The sequence below is a fragment of the Protomyctophum parallelum genome (assembly GCF_964188405.1).
Source record: "Protomyctophum parallelum genome assembly, chromosome: 6".
Lineage (NCBI taxonomy): Eukaryota > Metazoa > Chordata > Actinopteri > Myctophiformes > Myctophidae > Protomyctophum > Protomyctophum parallelum.
The window spans coordinates 29,308,678-29,332,269 of NC_139701.1; the positions used below are offsets into that span (position 1 = coordinate 29,308,678).

The 23,592-nt window shown below is 41.2% G+C and overlaps 2 protein-coding genes across 6 annotated transcripts in view; both read right to left on the bottom strand.

Annotated features, from left to right (window-relative positions):
* Positions 1 to 17,287, bottom strand: part of jak1 (Janus kinase 1) — a 48,882-nt gene extending 31,595 nt beyond the window's left edge. For 3 of the 5 annotated variants that reach the window (XR_014569381.1, XM_083767301.1, XM_083767298.1), the window contains exons 1-9: positions 17,023 to 17,287; positions 13,623 to 13,840; positions 7,938 to 8,061; positions 6,527 to 6,680; positions 4,600 to 4,766; positions 3,511 to 3,779; positions 2,112 to 2,230; positions 1,388 to 1,510; positions 308 to 465 (exon numbers count right to left, since the gene is read on the bottom strand). Coding sequence is in view for 4 of the 5 variants with exons in the window: in XM_083767301.1 (XP_083623427.1) it covers positions 308 to 465; positions 1,388 to 1,510; positions 2,112 to 2,230; positions 3,511 to 3,779; positions 4,600 to 4,766; positions 6,527 to 6,680; positions 7,938 to 8,061; positions 13,623 to 13,833 (1,325 nt within the window). In the remaining variant the exon portion in view is untranslated. Of the gene's footprint in view, positions 1 to 307; positions 466 to 1,387; positions 1,511 to 2,111; positions 2,231 to 3,510; positions 3,780 to 4,599; positions 4,767 to 6,526; positions 6,681 to 7,937; positions 8,062 to 13,622; positions 13,841 to 15,550; positions 15,666 to 17,022 lie in introns of all 5 variants that reach the window. The other 2 variants (XM_083767299.1, XM_083767300.1) reach the window with 2 other exon arrangements.
* The window catches only part of lurap1 (leucine rich adaptor protein 1), a 435,521-nt gene that overhangs the window by 204,146 nt on the left and 207,783 nt on the right, over positions 1 to 23,592 (bottom strand). The gene's annotated exons all lie outside the window — the stretch shown is intronic.

The following is a 23,592-nucleotide window of genomic DNA, read 5'->3' on the forward strand; positions in this document are numbered from 1 at the left end:
GGGCAGTGCGCGTCAATTTCTTACTCATTGGAGATGAGAACCTGGCATAATGTTTGTAGGGAAGTGAAGGCAAAAGTATTAATTAATTAAATAATTTTAAAAAGAATGCGCGCGCGCACATTGTCTCCCGAAATCTCGCACAGGACCTCGCATTTCTCCCAGGCACCTCTGGGTCCGTGGCAGCACAGACATCTATCCACACGCCCCCAGTACTAACCAGATGGGTCCACACGCCCCCAGTACTAACCAGATGGGTCCACACGCCCCCAGTACTAACCAGATGGGTCCACACGCCCCCAGTACTAACCAGATGGGTCCGTGGCAGCCGTTGTTGATGTTGTAGACGACTGCAGGAGGGGCCACCTCCTTGCAAAGGTAGTGGTGGGCATCCACTGTCAGCCTGAAGTATCCGTCCACCAGTGCGGCAAAAGACAGAGCCGCATCCCTGCAAGTTAGCAGCAACTCCTACACGGGAAACCAAAGAGACAGGTTGGTTGTGAGGTGAGAGACTGGTTGGAAGGAGAGAGGACCTACCTGATGAAATGTGAAATATGAGATGATGTAAAAAGAGCAGCTGTCTTCCTTGTGAGTTATTGTGATTATTTTTGATTAAACACAATAACAGCTGTGTGGTACTGGTAATGACAACAGAGAGTTCACAACCCAACTTTAGAGAGTGATTTGATTTGTTTTGTAATGAAATGTAGACCTTTTAAAAGACATGTTTATGTTGGAAGGAGTACTTTTGTCTCTGATTTGCCCTGATTTGAAAAAAAAAAAAAAAAAAAAAAGCTGCACTCAGGGAAAAGAAAAGCACTATGGATGGAGATCCAACTTTATGGACACAAAGTACATATCGGTAATCAATTATGAGAAGGAATAATCCATGGTGTGATTGTAATTATATTAATAGTGAATAGTCAAAACTAATTACATTAACAAATGAATAACAGTATTTTTGTATGTTATGTACTGATAGTTTAGCTACATGAGCAAAAATGAAATAGATTTCAATAGAGCCTGCCTCTCTGATTAAGTAAAAAGATAAGTGGCAGTTGGCGTGTTGGAATACCACTCGAAAAAACAGAACACTCCTTGAGGTGGCTTACGGATCTCTTGGTTGGTATTTCTAACCCTAAGATATGATCTTATTCATAAAACGTGGCACGCAACTACTCCGACTGTGACACACTGACACATATACCATTATAGTGTGTGTCAACGGATGTTTCCCAACCTGTGTTCCCCTGAGGCAGAGCTCCGTTTACTTGAGCTGTCAAAAAACAACCCACCATTTAGACCACACCTACTGTACCACTTCCCTGGATTCTATTTGAGAATTTTAAAAACAGCTTCAGCCCAACTTTTCTATGGTGTTGGCACTCACCATCTTCATGTTGCCCTGTCTATAGATGGTGACCAAGGCCTCATTAATGACAGCGTGTGTGATCTCATGGAAGTCACAGAAGACCACCCAGCTTTCACCCCTCTCCCTGGGGATCACAGTGCTCTGTTGGGACCATAGAAGCTGTGTTAAAAATGTCATGAGGAAGCAGAGTGAGGTGAGAAATACTTCATGCCATTTTCTTCCAGTTGGTAAAACTTAAAATGATTATTGCTAATAACTACTTTTATTAATACAAAATAAATAGAATTGCACATATCTATCACCTGAAAATAACTGTTAACACTGAAGCCTGAGTTATACAGTCACGCACCAACAATAGCAGTTCTACAGGCCTAAAATGCAGTGCCAACTTGCAGATTGGCTATTTTCGGACTGCGACTCATGATGAATTCAGAAATTAGGACAGAACATCACCGATTTGATCAAAACCACAGACAGCGCTGTAGATTCTGCGATAATAGCAAGATTTGTGGGCCCGTAAACCAGAAAGTGAATGGCTGCGTGCGATCACGTTTTATATTATTAAAAAGGACCTAAAGACGTGTCCACACGTCCTGGGCCTCTTACAGGTGAAATGATGAAGACACTGTGGACACGTCCTGGGAATAATAAGTGTTGACAATTCTGCTGGTGACCCCCTGTAACCCTCTCAAGGACATCTGGGGGTTCCCACACCCCACTTGAGAACCACTTCTCTACTCACAGTGGCGGTCTCCAGTCTCCTCCAGCAAATCCCAGTGGTCCCGGTGACCATGACCTGCATGTTGTGACTGGTCTCCAGGCTCTGACACTGGTTCTGGTTCTGCATGTGGTTGTAGTATCCTAGGAAAGGTGTATCAAACATGACCATCACGCCGATGCAGCCTATTTTGGACATTGATCAAAATAGAGCTTCGCAGTCCCGCCCCTGACGAGCAGCACGGAAGAGAATTTCGCATACATTTTTCCCATAGATGTTTCAGAAAGTATTTTTTTAAAGACCTTTAAGCCGCGGACAAAGCCAACTTGGCTCCTGACAAATCATGACCATCAAGGGTGTGGTACTTTGACACTCTATAGTCTTTATTATTTATAATCTTTTGCAGATCTACAACTTGTAGATTTACAATGCCACACTGTGACCTTGTAGACTACAAGGTCACAGTGTGGCATTGTAAATGAAAAAAAGACACTTTCGTATAGGTTAGCAGTAGTGTAGTTACTTTGCCATGATGTAACTCCAAATATTGGCGAGATACTGCTCTACCGGCATGTGCACTTAAGCCTCTACAACTGATCCAAAATGCTGCAGCTCGCTTGGTCTTCAACCAGCCAAAATTCTCACACCACTCCCCCTTATCCGCTCCCTCCATTGGCTCCCGGTCGCTGCCCGCACAGAATACAAAACTCTGATGCTGGCATTCAAAGCAAGTATTACAAGTATGATCGAACCCTACAAACCCCCCCGCGCATTCAGATCAGCCAACGCAGGGAAGCTGGAAGTACCTTCACTAAAAACGCCACGACAACGCTCCACACGTCCCAAACTCTTCTCCCTTCTGGCTCTAAAACTATGGAATGCACTTCCCATCACAATCAGAACTGCAGCCTCACTCCCAATCTTCCCCCGTAGTCTGAAAACCCACCTTTACAGACTCCATCATGGCCCGTAGCACTTGCCCTAGCCCCTTAGACAGCACTTTATGTAGACTTAGATAGCACTAGAATTGCATTTTATGTAGTCATAGCACTTTATAATACATACTGTATGTATAGTATAATATAGTATAGTATATATATATAGTTTCATGATATAGTTACTCCACTGTTACGTTCTTAGCTTACACATGTTTCATGATAACTACTTTTTATATATTGTAAATTGTAAATTGATATCTTCAATAGTTGCTCTGTTGATTAGAAATATACATTCCAAAATAGTCTCCTTTTGTTTGCTAAAACTTTGAGACCCGATTCACTGTGCAATAAGTCAACTATTGAACCAACTATTGAAGATATCTCACCAATATTTAAAACAGAATTTTACTTTAAGTGACATTACAGTCACCTCCTTGACAGACACACTACTTATAATAAGTGTGTGTCTGTCCACTCTTGCCTACCCTGGTACCCGCCGTTGTTGAGTTGGCCTTCCTGGATGACTGTGAGTGAGATGGGCTCCAGCAGCTCGCTGCCTAGGCCGCTGGTGAGCCCCTCTAGCGTGGCCAGGTACTTGATCTTCAAGTCATACTGCGTGATGTTGCTTTCGTGCACTGTGCGGTGTTGGAACTCGTTGAGGAAGTTCTTGAAGACGTTTTTGATGCGCATGCGTGTCAGAACATTGCGCTGCTTGATGTTTCGGTTCAGTGACTCTGGGATGTGACGCTTGTAGCTGGGATGAATGGAAGAAGAGACATAATTGAAAGAAATTACAGCTGCCTCGCAGAAATTGGATGGTGCTGGGTAAAGTTACGGAGAGAAGACTAGAGGAGGAAGAACAGGAAGAGGATATTTGCACCCCTGGGCTTGAACTCACAGCCTGTCGTGTAATACAATTACTGGAAGGAAAGGTTCAGCTGCGAGGAGATCTATAATATTGTAAGCTTTTATTAAACACAAATGTTTGTTTCACACATGTCAACTCGCTCGTTACTATGGAATGTGATCGTGCATTCCTGTAGCCTGGCTAATAAGCCAGACTCAAATCACGTCGTGTGAGGCAATTTATTTTTGCCAACGGCTGATTCGGTCTCGCTTATTAATTAGCCAGGCTAGCATTCCTGCACATACTTCCGCCTATGGGCGATACCATTACTAACGGGAGGGGTGTGCAGGCTAAAGCACTGATGTGTATCTAAGCATACACCACAAGCCTTTGAAACCACAGGCAGAATGTGAATAGGTATGGGAAAAAGAAAATAAATATAATCTAGGTTTTCAAAGCAGGGCAAATTAGCACACCTATATTCATATACTTGCGAAATAGCCTCTGTAACACACGACAAACTTATCACTCTGTAAGTGTTTGTGTGCGCATACGTGCGTACGTACGGTACACGTTAGATTGTTTATACTTGGTTGCACTCACCAAACAAACAGATCTGCAAGCTAACAATGTGTTGCAGTACGGCGTGTTGTGAGGTTGTAGATTGACTATTTTGACAAACGCAACAAAGTCCAAATCAGCCTGAGCAATGTATGTACTACTGTACCTGGAGTCACTGGGGGCGGTGGGCAGTTCAAGGTCCTTTGTATAGTTTGTATAGTAAGTGATGGCTAACACAGCCATGCCCAGACACTCATTTTCTATGTCGTGTTCTTCTGCCTCAGTCTTGGCCTTCCTCAGCGGGGCCAAACCCTTATGGAAGTCATGTTGGCCCTAGAGAGAGAGAGACACACACACACACACACATATTTATACACAAGTCTCCATACTTGGATAAAGTCAGAATTAGCCCTTTCACTAAATCCCACCCAAAAAAGTGATTGTCCAATGCCAATCCAGATAGTTTAGCAACTGATGCTCTGCAGGTCAAGTTTTCGCCACCTCATAACTGTCAATGTTATTTTGCATGGCTGTGTTGTTGAACATATACACGGCTTAACGTCGAGAGAAGACTGACGCACCCAGGCCAGGGTCCAGGTAATGACCGAATCTTACCGTGCAACATGAAAACTCCTGTTGGGTGGTCGTTAAAAGTTGATTTCTCCCTCTGTCATTTCCTCGTATTTCTAGTTTATTTAAATAATGCCATGCAAATCTGTCCATGTATAGCCTACTGCAGGCCTGGTTGACTAGATTAGAAGACATTTTGATGCTCTTGCTACTGAAATGATCGATTATTTAACATGCATTTATGGGGGAGGACAGCTTTCCCTGTCTCCTCGCTGCTAACGTGCCTATTGGACAAGGACGGGTTGGGGAGGGACTTAGCGAAGGGCTAATTGCTCTTCACATAATTATAGTAATAATAATCCAGTAGATTCCTCATGTTCTGCGGAGGTGCTAGCTACAATTTATGAAACAATGCGCTGCGCACCCCCCCTTCACAATCCTAAAGCCTCTCCTGTATCAATGAAACCAGAAACCACCACCATGGGATAATGACCATAGGGCATGTAGATATGCTGAATGCACATGGAAACCTTCCAAATTATGGTGTACTTTCACTGCCATTAAAGTACATTTAGAGTAGACAAAAGAAGTTGAGCAACATAATTGGGGGCCATGTCCACACAAATAGTTTTTTGAGCTGCCAGCATCTTTCTCCCATGAATTTCTATGGTCAACAACATGCACTGGAGCACTCTCAGCTCTCAGTATCCAGTGACTTTTGGTAGTTACGTTCGATCCGCCAGGCCTGTTAGTTACGATCCGACTTTAAATCATTACTACCAGTTTACCTTTTTTCAGCTAGACTATTTGTGCTAAGCCGTAAGCACAGATGACAAGATCATTCAAATGGTCACAGCCAACGTTTGATAGGTTTGAATGATAAGCGCACTTTCCCTGCTCTGGACATGATATCTGAAGCTCTCCACTCAAATACGCTTTCTGTGGACATAGCCCTCTCTAGGTCGTCTTCAGACGAGCCCTCCATCGTCACTTCCAGTCATCCCGGACGGTTCTCCATGCATCTGGCCAGTTCGTTGGTGCTTTGCGCTCCTGTATCTTTCTTTAGTACATCCACATGTTAATGTTGAACGTCCTCGTGACCGGTGCCCGTGTGTTGGTCCCCAACATCACTAACTTGCTGGCTGGCAGCTCTTGGTGTCTTTGGCTGAGTTTGATTTGACGGGGGAGGTTGGAGTTCCATACACTGGCCATGCCGTTCAGGGCCCTTCATGCAAGTGCCTTCCTCACTTTAAGATCATGCTCCGTTGAGTTGACCCATGAATCCAGGTACTTCAGGTCCTTGACTTCTTTCAGAGCAGTGCCTCCTGTTGTTGTCAGAGGTGGATGCTCCAATGGGATTGTTATAGGTGAGAATTCAGAATTAAATAATTCTATAACGTGTACATCCAAAACTGTTGGATCGATCTCTGCAAGTGATACCTAGTTTTGTAGCTTTGATCCTATACTTTACAGGATGAAATGTGTAGACACAAAAACACAACAACTATATTACGGACACACACCTGGCCAAACAGGTAGCTAAGAGAGGCATTATCCAGTAATGGTGTTCCTTCTGGTGTCTTCTGTGGACTGAGACCTCCTCTTAGCTTACTAATGCAGTGTCTCCACACTGGAGACTCACCGGCTGTGGTGCCATGCCAGTTGGCAAAGTAGAACCTGATAGGAGAGAGACAGAAGACCAGTCAGAAAGTGTGTGTGTGTGTGTGTGTTCTCTCATGCCAATAAAGCTCCATTGAATTGAATTGAATTGAGTGAGTGAGTGAGTGAGTGAGTGAGTGAGTGAGTGAGTGAGTGAGTAAACAGCATGTCTGTAGAAAGGTTATGAGAAGAGAGGATGAAGGGACAATACATGTTTTATGTAAAATAAATGTCCCTAATGTACTGTATAGTGTAACAACCACATATTTTACATTGGCCATTGTGAAACCATTTAAATACTAATTTGCCACAATATACCGGGCTTGCGTTCTCCTATAACTGTGGTCTCGTCTCTGCCTAGACTAGAAGAAAAGTTCTGACGGCACACACACATACATTGATGCACACACACATACGGTGCTCACAGCCGCACGCGGAGCAGCCCCGCCTCTCACTCAGCTCTAGAATGTCGATTCAGTGACATCTCCACTCCATGCCAAGCCAATGAGTAAACTATCTCCATTCTCCAGACCACGCTACATACCGTCAGCTCACAAAGCACTAAGGCTGGACATTCACGAGACCATATGGCCTTTACTGGTGTTAATCTTTTGAATATGGAACATACCCTCCTACAAAAACATTTTTTCTTTTTAATCCCATTAGTGAGGATGGGAATTTCAGACGTTAAAACCACTTTGGATGTAATGGGTAGCACTCGTAGTCCTGTAAAATTGGGCTGTTGGCTGCACCACATTTGTCATCAATAATGTACAGCAAACTATATTATCCGTGGTGCATGCATAGAAATAAACACCATTATGCAAGTTACAACCCAAGAACAACAAAGCCAAGCAAGGATTTATGGTTTAGGACTGAGTGAGAGGTCTGCCCGTGGGACATTACACATTGAGGTATGCTAATCTAATCTCTAAACTGATCTTAAATCACTCATTTGTTCAGTCTACATAGGAAGGGCAAGGGCTGGACTAATATATAGAGAGATGAACAGAATACAATATGATTGTATATATTATTTAGTCCTTTAGTTATTTTGGTGTATTTGTGTATATATTTGCAATTATTTAATATTATTAAGCCATGATTATAACTATTAGGAGCAGTGGGTTATTGACATTGTTTTTTGAGACCAATCAAAGAATGGAAGAACTGTTGAAATCTTATAATACTAATATTAAAAGTTGACAAGGATGTCGGTGGAGATTCGTTTGAACTATTAATTTACAAGAATCAATGACATTCCACTCATCTCACCTCATGCGATAGTGCAGCTTGACGCTGGTCTCGTCTGTGATCTTGAACTCGTGGTTGGGTGGGTACCATAGGCGAGTGGTCTCATCATACAGAGCAAACAGGTTATGGCACAGCGGAGAGATTTCTGGAAAAACAGAGGAAAGACAGAGTAAATGAAGAGAATATCAAATTATCAATATTGAGAACAAGAAAATATTCTTTCTTGCGTTTCATGTTCTATTTTTAGGTGGGCCACTACAGCATATAGCAGAAAAGAAAAAACATACAGTAGAGAGTAATGGTTTGGTCTAGCTATTGATTAGATTATGAGTAAGTTATTACTGTATGTGTGCAGGTTGTGGGGCGGAAAAGGCAACAAAAACAAAAAATGGGCCTCATTCATAAATCGTGTGCCGAAATGGAAAGCTAAACATAGGTTTTCACCTATGTTTCACTTTCATTCGGTGTTTGTTTATGACCGAAGGTATCGTTTCATGACATCATGCAGATAGTGGCTTTACAGCCCAGCACCATCAACGATTTTATGTTTGACCTGCTCCACACAGGTAGTACTAATGTAGTACTAGTAGTGTGCTTTTCTTTTTGTGTCCGCCAGCCAGGCGATAGCATGGTGAAGACTATGTTTTCACCACTGAAAGTCTGTGTCCGTCCTTCCATCTGTTCCCAGCTTATCTCTGGCACCGTTGGCCCGGCCGCTACGAAACTGTGCACACAGCTGGATGCCAAATCCGAACCTCTGCCCCAACTTTTCCAGAACGGCCTGTTATAGCGCAACCATGAGGCAGATTTTCGCACAACACATTTTTTTATATTACTCATACAGATTTTATCCACACATCACGCAAATCGGTACGCACTATATCTAGTCATGTGATCAACACGGATCTGTCCGATTCTCCATATTCCATCCCGATTGGCTTCCAGTTTCTCTCACATACACACCCTTTCCCTCTTTCTGCACTTGTCTGGTCTAGTATATTGTTCTACAATTCTGGACCAATTTACGGAATTTCCTCTGGTCGGAAAGAGTGAGAGAGTGCGCGTGCGTGTGTGCGTGCTCGTGCGTGTGTGTGTTTTTATTCTTCATTCTAATCTTTAAAAGTCAGGCCAGAGGCCATAGAGTCATGTTTCCATGTCGACAAAGCTACTGCTACTTGTCATACACGACATATATTATGTGTGACCTTCCCTATATCTTTCCAACTTCCCACAAACTCATTTCACTTTCACACACCTAGAGCCAGTGACATTTAGTGTCACATAACATAAACAACTAAAAGAATAATCTATTTTCAAAACGTCCAGACCAATGGAAAACACACAATGAATATCACTTAGATTTTAAAAGCTCAACTGAATAAGTTCTTACTGTATTCCATTAGTGGACAGATTCACGTGCAAGGACAGGCATAATTTGCAACGCAAACAGAAAGACAATGAAACAACAACAAAGAAAGAAACAGACGTCTGAAGGGACAGCTAGATGGATGGAGAAGGATCAAACAAGCAGGCAATTAATTAGGGAAATAGACAAGCATGCGGATACTGTAGTAATGGCAGCAGATAGATGGGGCAAAGACATTTAACCCCATAATATCCTCTTTAGACACGTGACCTTGCTTTAAAAGCCCTCATAACACACAGGTAACTAATCCATTTCAGGTCACATTCCACGGTTGCCAGAGCTAGGGCTATTCTCCATATTCAGACCGCAGCCATCTTGCCAGCAAGGTGATACCTAGGTGACACTTCCCATAGAGACATTAGAGAGCCCATTCATCCAAACAGAAACGTCCTCTCTAATTATATTAAACACCGTCAAAATCACCAACATTGCAGCTGTAGGGAAAGCTTGAATTATCCTCTTTCAATCTGTAAAGTTTTTGTTTAATAAAAATCCACCATAGACATTATGGTCTATGGTGTATGGAAGCGCTCGTTATCAGTAAAGCAACCTCCTGCTGCCTCCTGCATTATGTGCACATTCAAAACAGGTGGTACGCATGGGCCGTTGAGTGATAGTCAACGAGCACTTCCAAACTCAAGCACTTCATCTGCAAGGAATTTCTTGACAGGAAGTCTACAGTGGAATTTTATGAAACAAACACTTTACAGATTGAAAGAGGATAATTCAAGCAATTTCCCTACAGCTGCAATGTTGGCCAGATATCTATACATTAAAAGTAAAAAATGTTCCAACCAGCTAACTTGTTTATTGCATTTTTGTGAGCTGCATGCTGACTCTGATTTTCGTTGGTGAGGTGACCACCGCTCCGGTGGTGAGCCGACCACCGGAGCTGAAATAACGTTGAGCGGTGGTGAGTAAAAACAGAGAGAAGGGCTTGGGCGGTGGCGGTGGTTTGCTCTTCACCACGGCTCGTGACGTCATGTTGTAGTTCGGTGGGCACCTCACCACCGAAAATCCAGACTATGTATGAGCCTTGACAATAAGCAAGAACAAAAAGCATGGCAATACATAACATACATAAAAAGTAGTTATCATGAAACATGCGTAAGAGCGTAACAGTGGAATATCTATATAATGAAACTATACATATAAACTATACATACTATCTATTATAACAAGTGTAAAGTTGTCACGTGCGAAAAAGATGTGCGCACAAGCCAATGAAAAGATGTACCCATAAGATGTGGCCACAAGCCAATGAAAACTCAACCAAAGCCAACATGTGCGCACCCGTCACTAGCTCTCAGCCCCTCCCCCTCTGCCTCCTGGGATCATCTCATCTCCCTCTCCAAGTCCGCACTCCGTCTCCGCAGGAGAAATAAAAACACGGAAGGAGAGGAATTGTCCCCTCACGATTTTGCTTATTCCTTCTAAATCTCTGTATATACAATATAGCTCCAACAGCGAATGTCTTACATCAACATTGTTCTTCGGCAATAGTTGTTTTTTGCCTAAGTAAAACGATTACACTGTTCGCATTGGCTATTTCGCTACTGCCGAGTACTTTTGATTGCACACACACACACACACACACACACGCACATGCACACCTGTAAGCCACCCCCCCCCCCCCCCCCCCCCCACACACACACACACACACACACACACACACACACACAACACTACCCCGTCCCCGTGTCCCACACACACACACACAAAAACAGCGCAGAGAAAATGTGGCAGCAGACTCGCTGATTTAATTAGAGTAAGGAGTAAGGATTTAATGGGTAACAGACTCAGTGACTGTACTCGCGGACAGTGGACTCCCACGCATACTACCGCGGACCCCCTCCGCCCCGCGCCGAAGATCACACACGGCAAGAGTTCACCAACATGCGATCCAGACCCGATACATATAGGCAGCGACTACATCATTTGTTTTTTTATTCCAAATCATATTGACGTGCAGTGTCTCTCGGAGTCTCTCTCTCTCTCTCTCTCTCTCTCTCTCTCGCCACGCAACACACACAGGAATTGGGCTAATATAGGCTACCAATACAGGACGTTATAATCTTATGTGGGTATAGCCTACAGGGATTTACCGACGGAATGAATATATATATATATATATATATATAATCATCTATACCAGGGGTGCCCACACTTTTTTTTACTTGAGAGCTACTTTCAAAATGACCAGCTCAACATACCCACCAAATAAAACTATCATCCCATTGCTGAAAATAGTTACAAAATGAAATTGAGGGGCCTTTCATAGGCTACATATAAGACAAACAAAATATATATTTAATTCAATTCAAAATAGTACATCGTTTGCATTTCTCGAGAGAAAAACTATCTAAAATGTATCCTGACATTGACTCTACTTGTATAAGATGTCATCTGGATGTTCTGGGGATGCACTTCCTTGAACCCATTTTGGAATAGTATTTTTGATGCTTTCTCAACCATCTGTCATATGCCAATTGCGCCCAACCCGATAACTGCTATATTTGGAGTTCCCAACGACGATGCACCAATTACCTCTCCCCAAGCCAATTTCATAGCTTTTGCTTCACTCATAGCGAGGAGACTTATTCTCCGCAATTGGAAATCTGATAAACCTCCAACATTTACAAGTTGGGTCAAGGATGTTCTATCGTTTATACCATTGGAGAAGCTCAGATACAACAGGTTCAAATCTCGCCAGAAATGTATAAAGGCTTGGTCCCCTTTCCTTGAATTTACCCTTTCACTGTCTCCCGATTCACTGTCTTTTGATGATGTGTCCCAAGTGTTTTTCCTACATGTAATTTGGTTCACTGTGTAGCCCCTTAATCTAGTAAAAGGCTCATTTTATTTTATTGTATTTATTTCATTTATTATTTATATCCTTTACTACCCGTTTATTTTATATTGTTGTTGTCTTGTTTTGTGATGGAACCGGGGAGGGTGGGGTATATGTGGGGTTGTTTGTCTACAAAAATTGAAAATCTTATAAATAGTTATAAAAATATATATATATATATTTTTTTTAGGGGCATGTCATGTGGTCTACCTGCAAAGCCTGTGTAGATCGTGATCTACCATTTGGGCACCGCTTAACGTCAGATCAGGGGTTTTGTCGGCGAGCACCAAAAATGCTCCCCGACAGCATAATCGGAGCAAATACCGGGCAGTGTGTATGTGTACGAGCCATAACGTGTTGACTACACTACACTACACTAATAAGGACACATAATAATAACTAATAACCCATCCGTTACTATATGTGGAGTCAACTCCCGCAATTACCTTCTTCCCATAGTGCTCTGCAACGTAACTAGGATGAGCGGCCCGTAAGGGCCGCGAAATTCTAGTACTATACATATACGTATACTATAAAGTGCTATGACTACATACAATGCAATTCTAGTGCTGTCTATGTAACATGTTATAAGACTGTATAAATCCTCCTATTGAGGAGCCTTGAACAGAACCTAGTACTAAAGGAAATGTTAAGATCAATGCAATGCTCAGTGCTTGTTACTGTACGTGTGCCTGTCACACACCTGACGTATTTGTGAAATTTGCTTCATCAAATACGTTTCTGCCTTAACCTGGTGTCATGTTGACTATTTATCAGCATAAGCAGGCGTGAGTTATAATTAGTTGCATCCAGGTGATGTGCACCAAAAGTATCTACAAGCACACAACACGTCACGGCGTGTTGAAACATTCACTCATTGGCCCAGGCCGTAGCGTAACGGTCTGGGCACCGGACTGGTAATCCAGTTGCAGTGTGCCGCGGGTTCGACTCCCGGACCCGACACGGCCTTTACTGCATGTCATCCCCCCATCTCTCTCCCGTTTCCTGTCAGCCTACTGTCTGTCCCTTCAAAAATCAATAAAAGGCGTAAGCCGCAAAAAAATATCTTTAAAAAAAAGAAGAAAAAAAAAGAAACATTCACTCATTGAATTTGTAGTTGTAATATTAATATCACGTCGGTGATAAGTTCATTATTATAACTTTATGAACATGAACAAACATGACTAGGAATAGTCAAGTGAACAGTAAACACGTTAATCACGTTAAATAAAGCCGCTCATTTTGGAAAACACTAGCGCTTTGACAGAATTCTGAACATGATGGCAGCAGTTAATTGCAATACAAACAAAAAAGCACAGCAAAGTAGATTGGCATGACGGTAACTGCCAACTGTCAACTAAAAATACTGAGTAATAAATAATACCAGCAACTCATTTAGGTCTAGTGCATAAGCAGGAAAGAGACTGACCACATTCCTTGGCAGCTTCAATGCAGAGGTCCTCGGCAGTGTGGCAACCTTGAAATTTCTCCAGCTGTTTTTTGTCTGGGAGGTAGAAGTGGATCTCCAGGCCCCTCAATGCAGTTGAAGAGGGGGAGGAGGACAGCGGGGCCCTCCTGCCGGACCTCCTCATCTTTCCACACAGTTGCCTAGTCAGCTCCATTATCCACAAGGTTGGCATTCAGACACTGGAAAGAAAAGGACATAGGATTAGGGAAGAGTGTGGTGGTGGTGGCGGTCTCTGTTTTCATTCATGTTCAATTTCAGTTTTCATTTCAACAATAAAAGTTTGATTCAAATGGGGATATAGAATAGCACAGGTAAAGAATCATAAGACAGATGCTCTCTTGTTGTTTTTATTCTTTGTAAATATTTGTTTGGTCCAAAATATTGTGTTTGTTGTCATGATACAACTCGAGTTGGCTTTGTACGACGCTTCTTTAAATAAATACTTTTTGAAATGTCTATGGGAAAAACGCATTGGGAATTATTTCCTGGGCCTGGTGTCGTCATGAAATGGGGCGGGGCTGCGACACCATTGGGTGCTGTACAGATTCCGACCGCGAGTCCCTACAGAGGATAGTGAGAGCAAAAACCCACACCTGGCTGTTGTGGTATGATGAGGGGGAGGGTATGATTTTGGAACATCACTCACTATATTGCTGTTTTTTGATTACCCCATCTTTAACTGTAAACTCAGCCAGCTTGGATCCTGCTCGATTTAAACAGAAGTTTAGTGCTGTTCTCAATCATTCTTGAATCAGTGGGACATTAACCAAGAATTTGACTTTCTGACTTTCAAACAAATACGGCGGCCACCCACTGATCAATATGTTTATGTTACCCAAAATACACAAGAGTCCTCTAATCACCCTCTGGCCGGTCACAAGACATCAACTCATTCACTGCGTGTTTTTACATCTTTTTTTGTGTTTTGTAAGTTTGATGAACACACCATTTTTTGTAAATACCTACGCTCTATGAAGCAAAGGACAAGTCAGCCTGCCTGTATAAAACGGAAACATAACATAGCAGAGGTGGTGGATGTTTGTCAGCTGTTGTCAGCTCTACATAAAAACATTTGATATTTTCCCTCTGCCAATATGATGTATTTTTTATTCTTTTCCAATCATTAATTATTAGGCTACCGTTACAGTATTACTATAATTATTACTTTGGCTTTGGCATGAGTGACACACACACGCAAATTATTGTTGAAATCAGCATATTCAATGAAATCTTGAGAAATTGATCAAGGTGGAAGTGCTGCATAACGAAAGTACTACTACTCATGGGTGACATTACCAGCTGTCAGCTGAAAAGCACCGAACGTCTCATGCCCCTTTAAATGATTCTCTGATTGGAAAGGGTGTGTCATTTTCAGTAGTGGTGTTCTATTCCATCTTTTCTGTTGTGGTGGCAGGAAATGCAATTTTGTGTTGTCCTTTTGATTGACTTCTAGCATCCCCATTTTCCTTTTCATCCCTCATTTTTCAAAAACAGTTAATAGCTGATCTACAAGTTCACCACACGTCGCTGCCCCCCTGACATAGTGATGTAGATTGGCCCGACATGTAGATTGGCCCGACATAATTATTGCATAATGGTCTGATCGCAATTATTTGAGATAATCACAATTATTTTGTATGTCTGAATTGTTTCCATGGTTCTGTATAAATCAATCAATTGGTCATTACGTTATTTGTATGTTAATTATATTTCAATGTTCAATGGCAATAACACAATTGAATCATTAATCACAATTATTTCTATCACAATGAGCCTTGCAGGACAATGCCAAAGACACCAGGAGCTGCCAGTCAGCAAACTGGTGCTGTGGGAACCAACACATGGGCACCGGTCATGAGGACGTCCCATACTAACATATGTGGACGTACTCAAGAAAGATGCAGGAGTGCAAAGCACCAACGAGCTGGCCAGATGTATGGAGAACCGGGATGACTGGAAGCGACGATGGAATGCTCGTCTGAGACGACCTAGAGAGAGAGTCGACTAAAATGTGGTGATAATTCGTGACATGTCCTAGATGTAGATCAGAGCATGTAGATCACCTATTTTCACCATTTTTGAAATAGGGCAACATTTCCATTTGGGAAATGTCAGAGCAAACATTAATTAATTGCAGTCTAGTTTAGTTTCAAATATAGTTAGCATATAGTAGTTGACGACAACAACCAGCCCGATGAAAACACAATCAAATGGAAAAATAAATGAACAAAAACAGAGTGAAAATCATTTATAGCATGAACTCGAGAGCACAAATAAAGACTAGTTACTGTATTTCAGGTTGATATTTTTTAATCAACATATTACCTACTGCATTAGCCATAAACCATTATTCCTTATAACTAAACCATTTATAAAAAAGTAAATATGCTACCATCTACAATATCTATAAAATAAAAGCCTAATTAAACCTATGAGCGGACAAATATGTAATAGCCTATATGATTAACCCAAAATCCATACAAACTATAGGAAATTAGGAATCCCCAAAATACCTTATTGTAGGTATGCCTATGGCCCAATCTGGGAGCCCATTCAGCAATCTGAGAGATTATAATGCAGTAGTCAATTTACTTTTACTTCATTTTATTCCGTCCGGCGTCCGTTACATTACAAGAATCATATATATTTTTCTTTTAAACAAGATCGAAAAGGTATAGGCCATACCCATCCTTATAAGTTATTAATGAGGAAAAAAACATACATAAACAAACAAACAAGAAACAAACAAGACAAAACAATAAAATAACAAAAAACTGAAAACTGAAAACAAAAACTGAAAAACAATTACAGAAACAAGAGATATAGGGTTTTATAGGATTCACTGTTCAATTAAATTTCCACATAAATGCCCTGTCAATAGGTCAACTTGACCTATTGACAGGGCATTTATGTTTGAACAGTGAATCAGTTGTAATTTTAACTTGATCTATGATCTATACATATCTTGACCGATCATAGATCAAGTTAGAATTACCACCATTAGTATCGGCTAATATACACTTGACTTATGACTATAGTGCTGATACTGTACTATCGAAATGAGATTATATGGGACGTGTGTGTGTGTGTGTGTGTGTGTGTGTGTGTGTGTGTGTGTGTGTGTGTGTGTGTGTGTGTGTGTGTGTATGTGTGTGTGTATTCATATTATGCCAGCCAGACTAACATTAGCATTTTGATATTAATCGCCCGAAGCAGCAATAAGCGCCAAACAAGCGCCAAGTACTGTACTTGATAATAGAATTATAACTGTGGCTTTGTGTGTACTTTATCAAACAACCAAGCAAGGACAGAACACAGTTATGGGACTGTAAGTAACAGTTGTAAAAGGTTACACACTTACCTAGCAAGCTAGCCAGACAGCTGGCGAGTTACTTCCGTTTCGTTTTGTACATTAGAAGACAGAGCTTCTCTAGCTTCACGTAAAGTCTTATGTGTTGGCCGTGTGATAAAAATGTCCAAGTATAAAAAATGGTCCAAATATCACTATACCCCGCAAAAAATAGATGAACGACGGCTATTTCCAACGTATTTCTTGTCGTTGAAGACAGTGCTACTTTGATAGCGGACGCGGCCGCAGTAATCTTCTAACCCTTCCTGACAAGCAACGTCCCAATTCCCGAAAACAGTGCTCTGCAACGGAGGCTCTGATTGGTGCTCACGTCCGTCAGTAAAGCTGACGTTCCCCCGCCCACACACACACATACGCACACGCACACACATACGCACAAGCACACACACATACGCACACGCACACACACACACACACAAGCACACGCACGCACACACACACACACACACACGCACGCACACACACACACACACACACACACACACACACACACACACACACACACACACACACACACACACACACACACACACACACACACACACACACACACACACACTCACACACACTGCTGGGGGTATAATGATACTGATCTATGTATAGTGAAATAATGTTCAGGAATATTTATATTTATTAATATATTTCCTTAGTTGTGACTTGTGTGTAGGCGTTTACAGGAAACGGCAATTACAAATTCCTTTGGGAAACCCCTGTAAAAGAAATACCTGTTATCTGTGACAGTTATGGGCCACAATGACTGTGGTTGTGGAATTTGTGGGTCAGCCTGCAGGTGTTGTTGTTGAGCAATGCTGTCCCAAATCATAAGGCAGTCTGTAGGCTTGTTGTTAACATAATTACCGTGGAAAATCCAAAGCAGAATTGATATCCACCTGTTCCAGAAGAAGTCTCACAATTTAAAGCCAGGCAAGGCAAACATTTTTGAGACCGACTGCATCTGAGACATAGAGGCCACATAGATAGATGATAGAGGCATCGGTGCGTCACCGTTTTTGTGTGTGTCCATGTCAATTTTGCTTTTCTTATTGGATTAAAACCATAACCCCTTTTGGACTGAATTAATTTCTAATGATGAAAAGAAAAATCTTTGTGTTTCCCAGTTTCTCAATCAGATGCTATATTAAGTTGAGATACTCAATTTGAATTTAGCACAAACAATTAGATATAAATGTTGGTATGTGCCACATTTGGCACAGTAGGCTATTAGGGTTATATTAGGGTTGTTATAAAAACAAATGGGATTAGCCTACTCTGAGGATAGAAGTAGCCTAGGGTTCTTCTTGTATTTAATTGAAGGACGGGACAAATTGGAAATTGTCAGTTTTAAAAAGAGGAAGTTAGAAAAGGAATTAACATAAAGGGACTTCCCATGCCATCCTTTATGATCGTTATCCTATATGCCTTCCATTCCAAGATGTATGACAATTGACAGACATGCCTTCCAATTCCAAGATGTATGACATTTCCCAAGAAGAGGTCAGCTATAGGAAATTATTAAATTAGAGGCTTTGTTAATAATTTAGGACCATCATCTTCTCTGTTTTGTTCAAAGCTTAATCTGCTTTCATTTTAGCCTGGTTGTATAACCTTAGGCTATTGATATTAATCTCTAATTTGAATATAGGCCTACATTATGTTGAATTTAGAGCCTACATTATCTTGATATTAAACATGTATAACGAGGTGGGAGGTTGAAGTATGTAGTGGTGTCGTCACGTGCCCATATAGGTCCAGATGTACAGGAATACTGGATAACTCACGGCTTAGACCAACTCACCCCCATGTCTCACATGATTACTCTTGATGATGAAAGAGAACCAGGTGAAAGAATTCAGAATGTGTTGTATGTTTGTATGTTTAAAAATGTAGCAGATTGTGGATGTGAGTTGGAAAAGGGGTGAGTTATCAGTTACCATCTGCTGCACCACCAAATAGTGATACCGGTAGTTAAATGCTCATTACATTTGAATTTAACAGCTCAATAGAGGCAACAACAAAAGACAAAACAAAATGCATACATGGGGAAAGCCCCCATATATTGTTTATACATGGGGAAAGCCCTCATATATTGTGGCCACGTCTCGTGACATCACTATGACATCATCAGGGATGATAGTAAATTAGGGATCATATCATATAGTAAATGCAACCTGCTGTCGCAAATAAGCCCATATATGGAGATCCTTGATGTCATCAATATTAGTATATGGATATATGTCAGAACCTGTTGACATTCCATATGTTGAGTTGATCCTTCCCCATCCATCCTTCCCCTTTGATGTCTCCCTTTTGACTGATACCTGTCCATTTAAACTCTAGATGGGCCTGCCCCAAGGAAAACTAGAGTTCTCAACAGGCCATGAAAATTAAGGCCCGTCCCTACCTGGGCCCTCATCAAACCCTGTACACTTAAGACCCTGCCACCGCTGCCACCCTTAGATCTGACCTATTCTGACATTCCATATGTTGATCTGCCTATGCCAACAGAAACCAACTTTTCAGTATTTCCCATATTGCTTCCAAGATCATCAGACTCCCTACACCCACACTTTCTGATGTGAACAATTAAGGCCATCACACGGTTAGCACTTTCAATATCAAATGACACTGATCATCCTCTGTATCGCTTTTTTAACCTCATGCTATCTGGACAAAGATACAGAACCTTGCCATGGAAAAAGCAGGAGTTTTTTCCGAGCCATCGCGGCATTAACTGCCCCGCCGATAGGATGGTTCTGTATACAGTGTACATGATGTATGATATTCGTATACTGTAGTTACTAGTAGGCCTACATGCAGTACACACACACACAATCCATGATTTGATTTTGGTAAAAGAAACAAATTATTATAATATAACTTAAACCCAGGATCCATGATGTATTGGAATTTAACACCACTTTTAACTAGCCTAGTCCTGGTCAATTCATATATTGTGCTATTTTTCAACTACCTAACAAATTCCAAATTCCCAAATTATGTTTTACAAAATATACAAGTAGCCTATAGGCCTACAGTAATAGTGCAATGAATGTAATAAATGTTGCATTTTTACACTTTTACACGTCTTTACATAAACTAAATGGAAAGCAAAAGCACAGCACATTAGTAGATTTTGAATATCAACGTATTCATTATTGAGGTTTCTGCAAGTATAGTATACAAAATTATAGAGGCATTCAACATCCATGCAGTCCACAACATGCATCTCCAACACTGTGGCACAGTGTGGAAGCTCCCTCTGTTGACAACAGTAAGGACTATAAAGTGGTGAAGGGAAAAATATTGTTTGTTTTCCAGAAACGTTTGTCTATATAGTATATAGTATGGACAAAAATAAATACAATGGTACACACAATGGATATATCGTATCACCATGTCTATGTAAAACTGAATCAATAAAGAATTATACCTGTCACAACTATTATTCAGTAGTCTAGACTAAATGCTGCTGTCAAGTGACCCCCCTTGAGTCACACATAGTATGTACAGCCCAAACTCTTTCAATAAACCCATTTTATAAAATGCATGAGCATCAAAATTAACCCATTTGAGTAACATCTGTAATGGGAAAATGACATTTCAGTCTATGTGAGCTAACTAAGAACTGAGAAAATACTCTTCCACCTGTTACCAGCAGTCAACAACCTATTTGTGTTTAGACTAGCAGACTACAACAACAGCATACAAGGACATGTGTTAAACCATAAAAGGCTATGTGTTAAAGAAGTGTCTTGTTGCATTCTCAACCATGTGTATTTTTATTCTTTGGAGCCTCGCGAAGTGTATAAGAGAGGATGAAAACCTGTAATTGGGAGTTGTCATAATGCTCAGGTGTTGTGCTGCTCCGGGACCGGTCTTGTAATAAACCAGTGATTGTGTTCTCAACACTTTTGACCTCTTACTTGATTTGGACTTCGACTTCCATTTTTTGATTGTAAGTCTAAAATTCCTTAACACATCTTAAAAATGTGGATAAAGAAGCTTCCAGGAATAGCTTCCTACAACTGTTTTTTCATAAATGTTATGGCCTATGTTTATATTATGCTATATACAATATACAATAAAGCAGTATCAAACATATATCTATTATAGTGTCAATTTCCACTTCCATTTTACCAATGATGTTCTAGGAATAATATAAACAAAGACAGAAATGTTTTTCTTTATTTTATCTCTTTTTTGATACACAGGATGTTCCACTGTTTAGGGCTAAATATTTCCAATGTAATTTAATGTAATATGCAGTCAAACGTTTCTTAGCTCAATGTGTCCTCTAGTAACACCGTACCTTGACGTTTGATTTGATTTGTGCCGGGGTGATTCAACTTAATTGATGATCCATTGTTCTAGTGTCAAGGTGGCAGCCATCCTTCAGTTATCACAGTACTGTACCTTCTATTGGGACAGCATCAGCACCGTGATAACTGAACCAGGGGGGCCATTACAATCTAGCAGCCCATTCCTCCTCTCTGTCTTGTGTTGTTGACATGTGGCATCCATCCAGTCATCCGTCTGCTTTTCTCTCTGTCCATCCCTCTTCAGCCGGTGAGCTACTGAATGTTTTCTGTTGTTATTCTCACCAGCATGTGTATGTTTATGTAAGTATCCAAATGTAGTGTAGCAAATAATACAATACACTAATCTCCACACTATAATCATATAAGGTTAACAATATTTGACATGAAAGTTAATATGTAATATATTACTTTTGTTACTTTCCTAACATTGGTTACCAACAAGGTGGACTTTGCCCTGGAACAGGGGATTCAGACCTCAAAGAATGGATAAAACACTGTGGACCAATCAAATGCTACCTAAGACAGGAAAAGTACACGTGGACATCCAAAGTATTTCATATTTTCAAAGGAAAGCCGAATAAACAAATGTACACACCTTGCCGTAAGTGATTCATAATAGTAAGGAATAACTGTAAATTCAAGAAAGGATGTGATGACTCCGAAGCACCAACTCAAAAGTCTGGATTAAAGGGTGCAATGCAGTGAGGGGACCTATAGCTGTGACCTGTAGAAGCAGGTTAGATTAGCAAGGAATACACACACACACACACACACACACACACACACACACACACACACACACACACACACACACACACACACACACACACACACACACACACACACACACACACACACACACACACACACACACACACACACACACACACACACAAAGTTACAGTTTTATACAGAACAAGCAGCATTTAAAAATGCTGACAAAACAATGTATGGTGCAAAGATGTGTTTTTCCGCCCATATAATTCATACCAACCACAGCACTGAGTGATGTCAGACTTGTTATGGTTCTTTCAGGACTCCGCCTCCTCGGGGAGAGAAGCCTCTCCAGCAGTCCAGTCGCGTCGCGCTGTGAAGCAGACTCCTCCCTGAATCAGTCCGCCCTCTGCACTTGATGTAAACAACTCGATTAGCTGCTCCGAGTCCTCTGTCCCTGTCTCACGCACGCGCACGCACACAGCCAAAACAGTACTTGCCAAAAATGTGTTGTATATCAAAAATCTGCATTATGCAATAATGTAAAACGTAAGACGAACTATTATTTCATTGTCTAACAGCGCTTTAATGCCTATAATCATATAGGTTAATGAAACCGCCACTATTGCAAACTCCTTTATATAAATTACAAATGTAAATAACAGTATGAGCCTTGTATACAGGCATCAATGGGCATGCTCTCTCCCACAGTTTAAGTGACTGACAGCAAGCAAAACAGCGTGATTTCAATTCTGCATGGTGCCAAAGCTTGTTGCTGTTTTCTATAAATAAACAAAAGTTTATACAAACCAAAATCAGGCTGCTGTTCATGGCTGTACATAAAATATGCCTGCTTGTATTAAACAATGCATGCGTTATAAGAAAGCGACATATCTGTGCAATGTTATCGTTGTATTGAATCGTATTATTGAGCAGCCAAACGTTAACGCCCAGCGTTACGCACACCCCTTTCTAGGTAAAAAACAAACAGCATGTTGTGCAACGATTCAAAATAACACCATTTATTCTTATTTACTATAATTTACTGTTCAATATCAGACCATTTTAGCTTAACTTACCTTTAAATCTTCAGTTTAATTCCCGTGTTTACATGAATATGTTTAATGACGCAGCAAGACCACACAGACCAACGTGATTGTCGCCATTTTTTGTTGTTATTGAAATCCCCAAAGCCATGTGACAAAATTATAATGATGGAAAAAAGGCTTCCGGGTCTTCGCGCAAAACGAGTTGTGTAAATTATTTTAGTGTTAATCGTCCAAGACTCCAAGTTATTCGTCTGATGGAATCGTCAGGTTTCAGCTGACTGTCAGGAGGAGACACCAGAGTGTGCGTCTGTGCGCTGCATTTGACAGCTTTGGACACTGCCGCCGCCGTATGGCTCGCAACAAGTATATTCCGATCTGTCCGCAAATGTTGCGTGGAAAGACTGCGTGCCTCGTGTTTTTGCGCCAGTAAGTGGCAGTGACCAGTCAGTGTGTGGACTGTGGATGCAGACTTGCTTTGG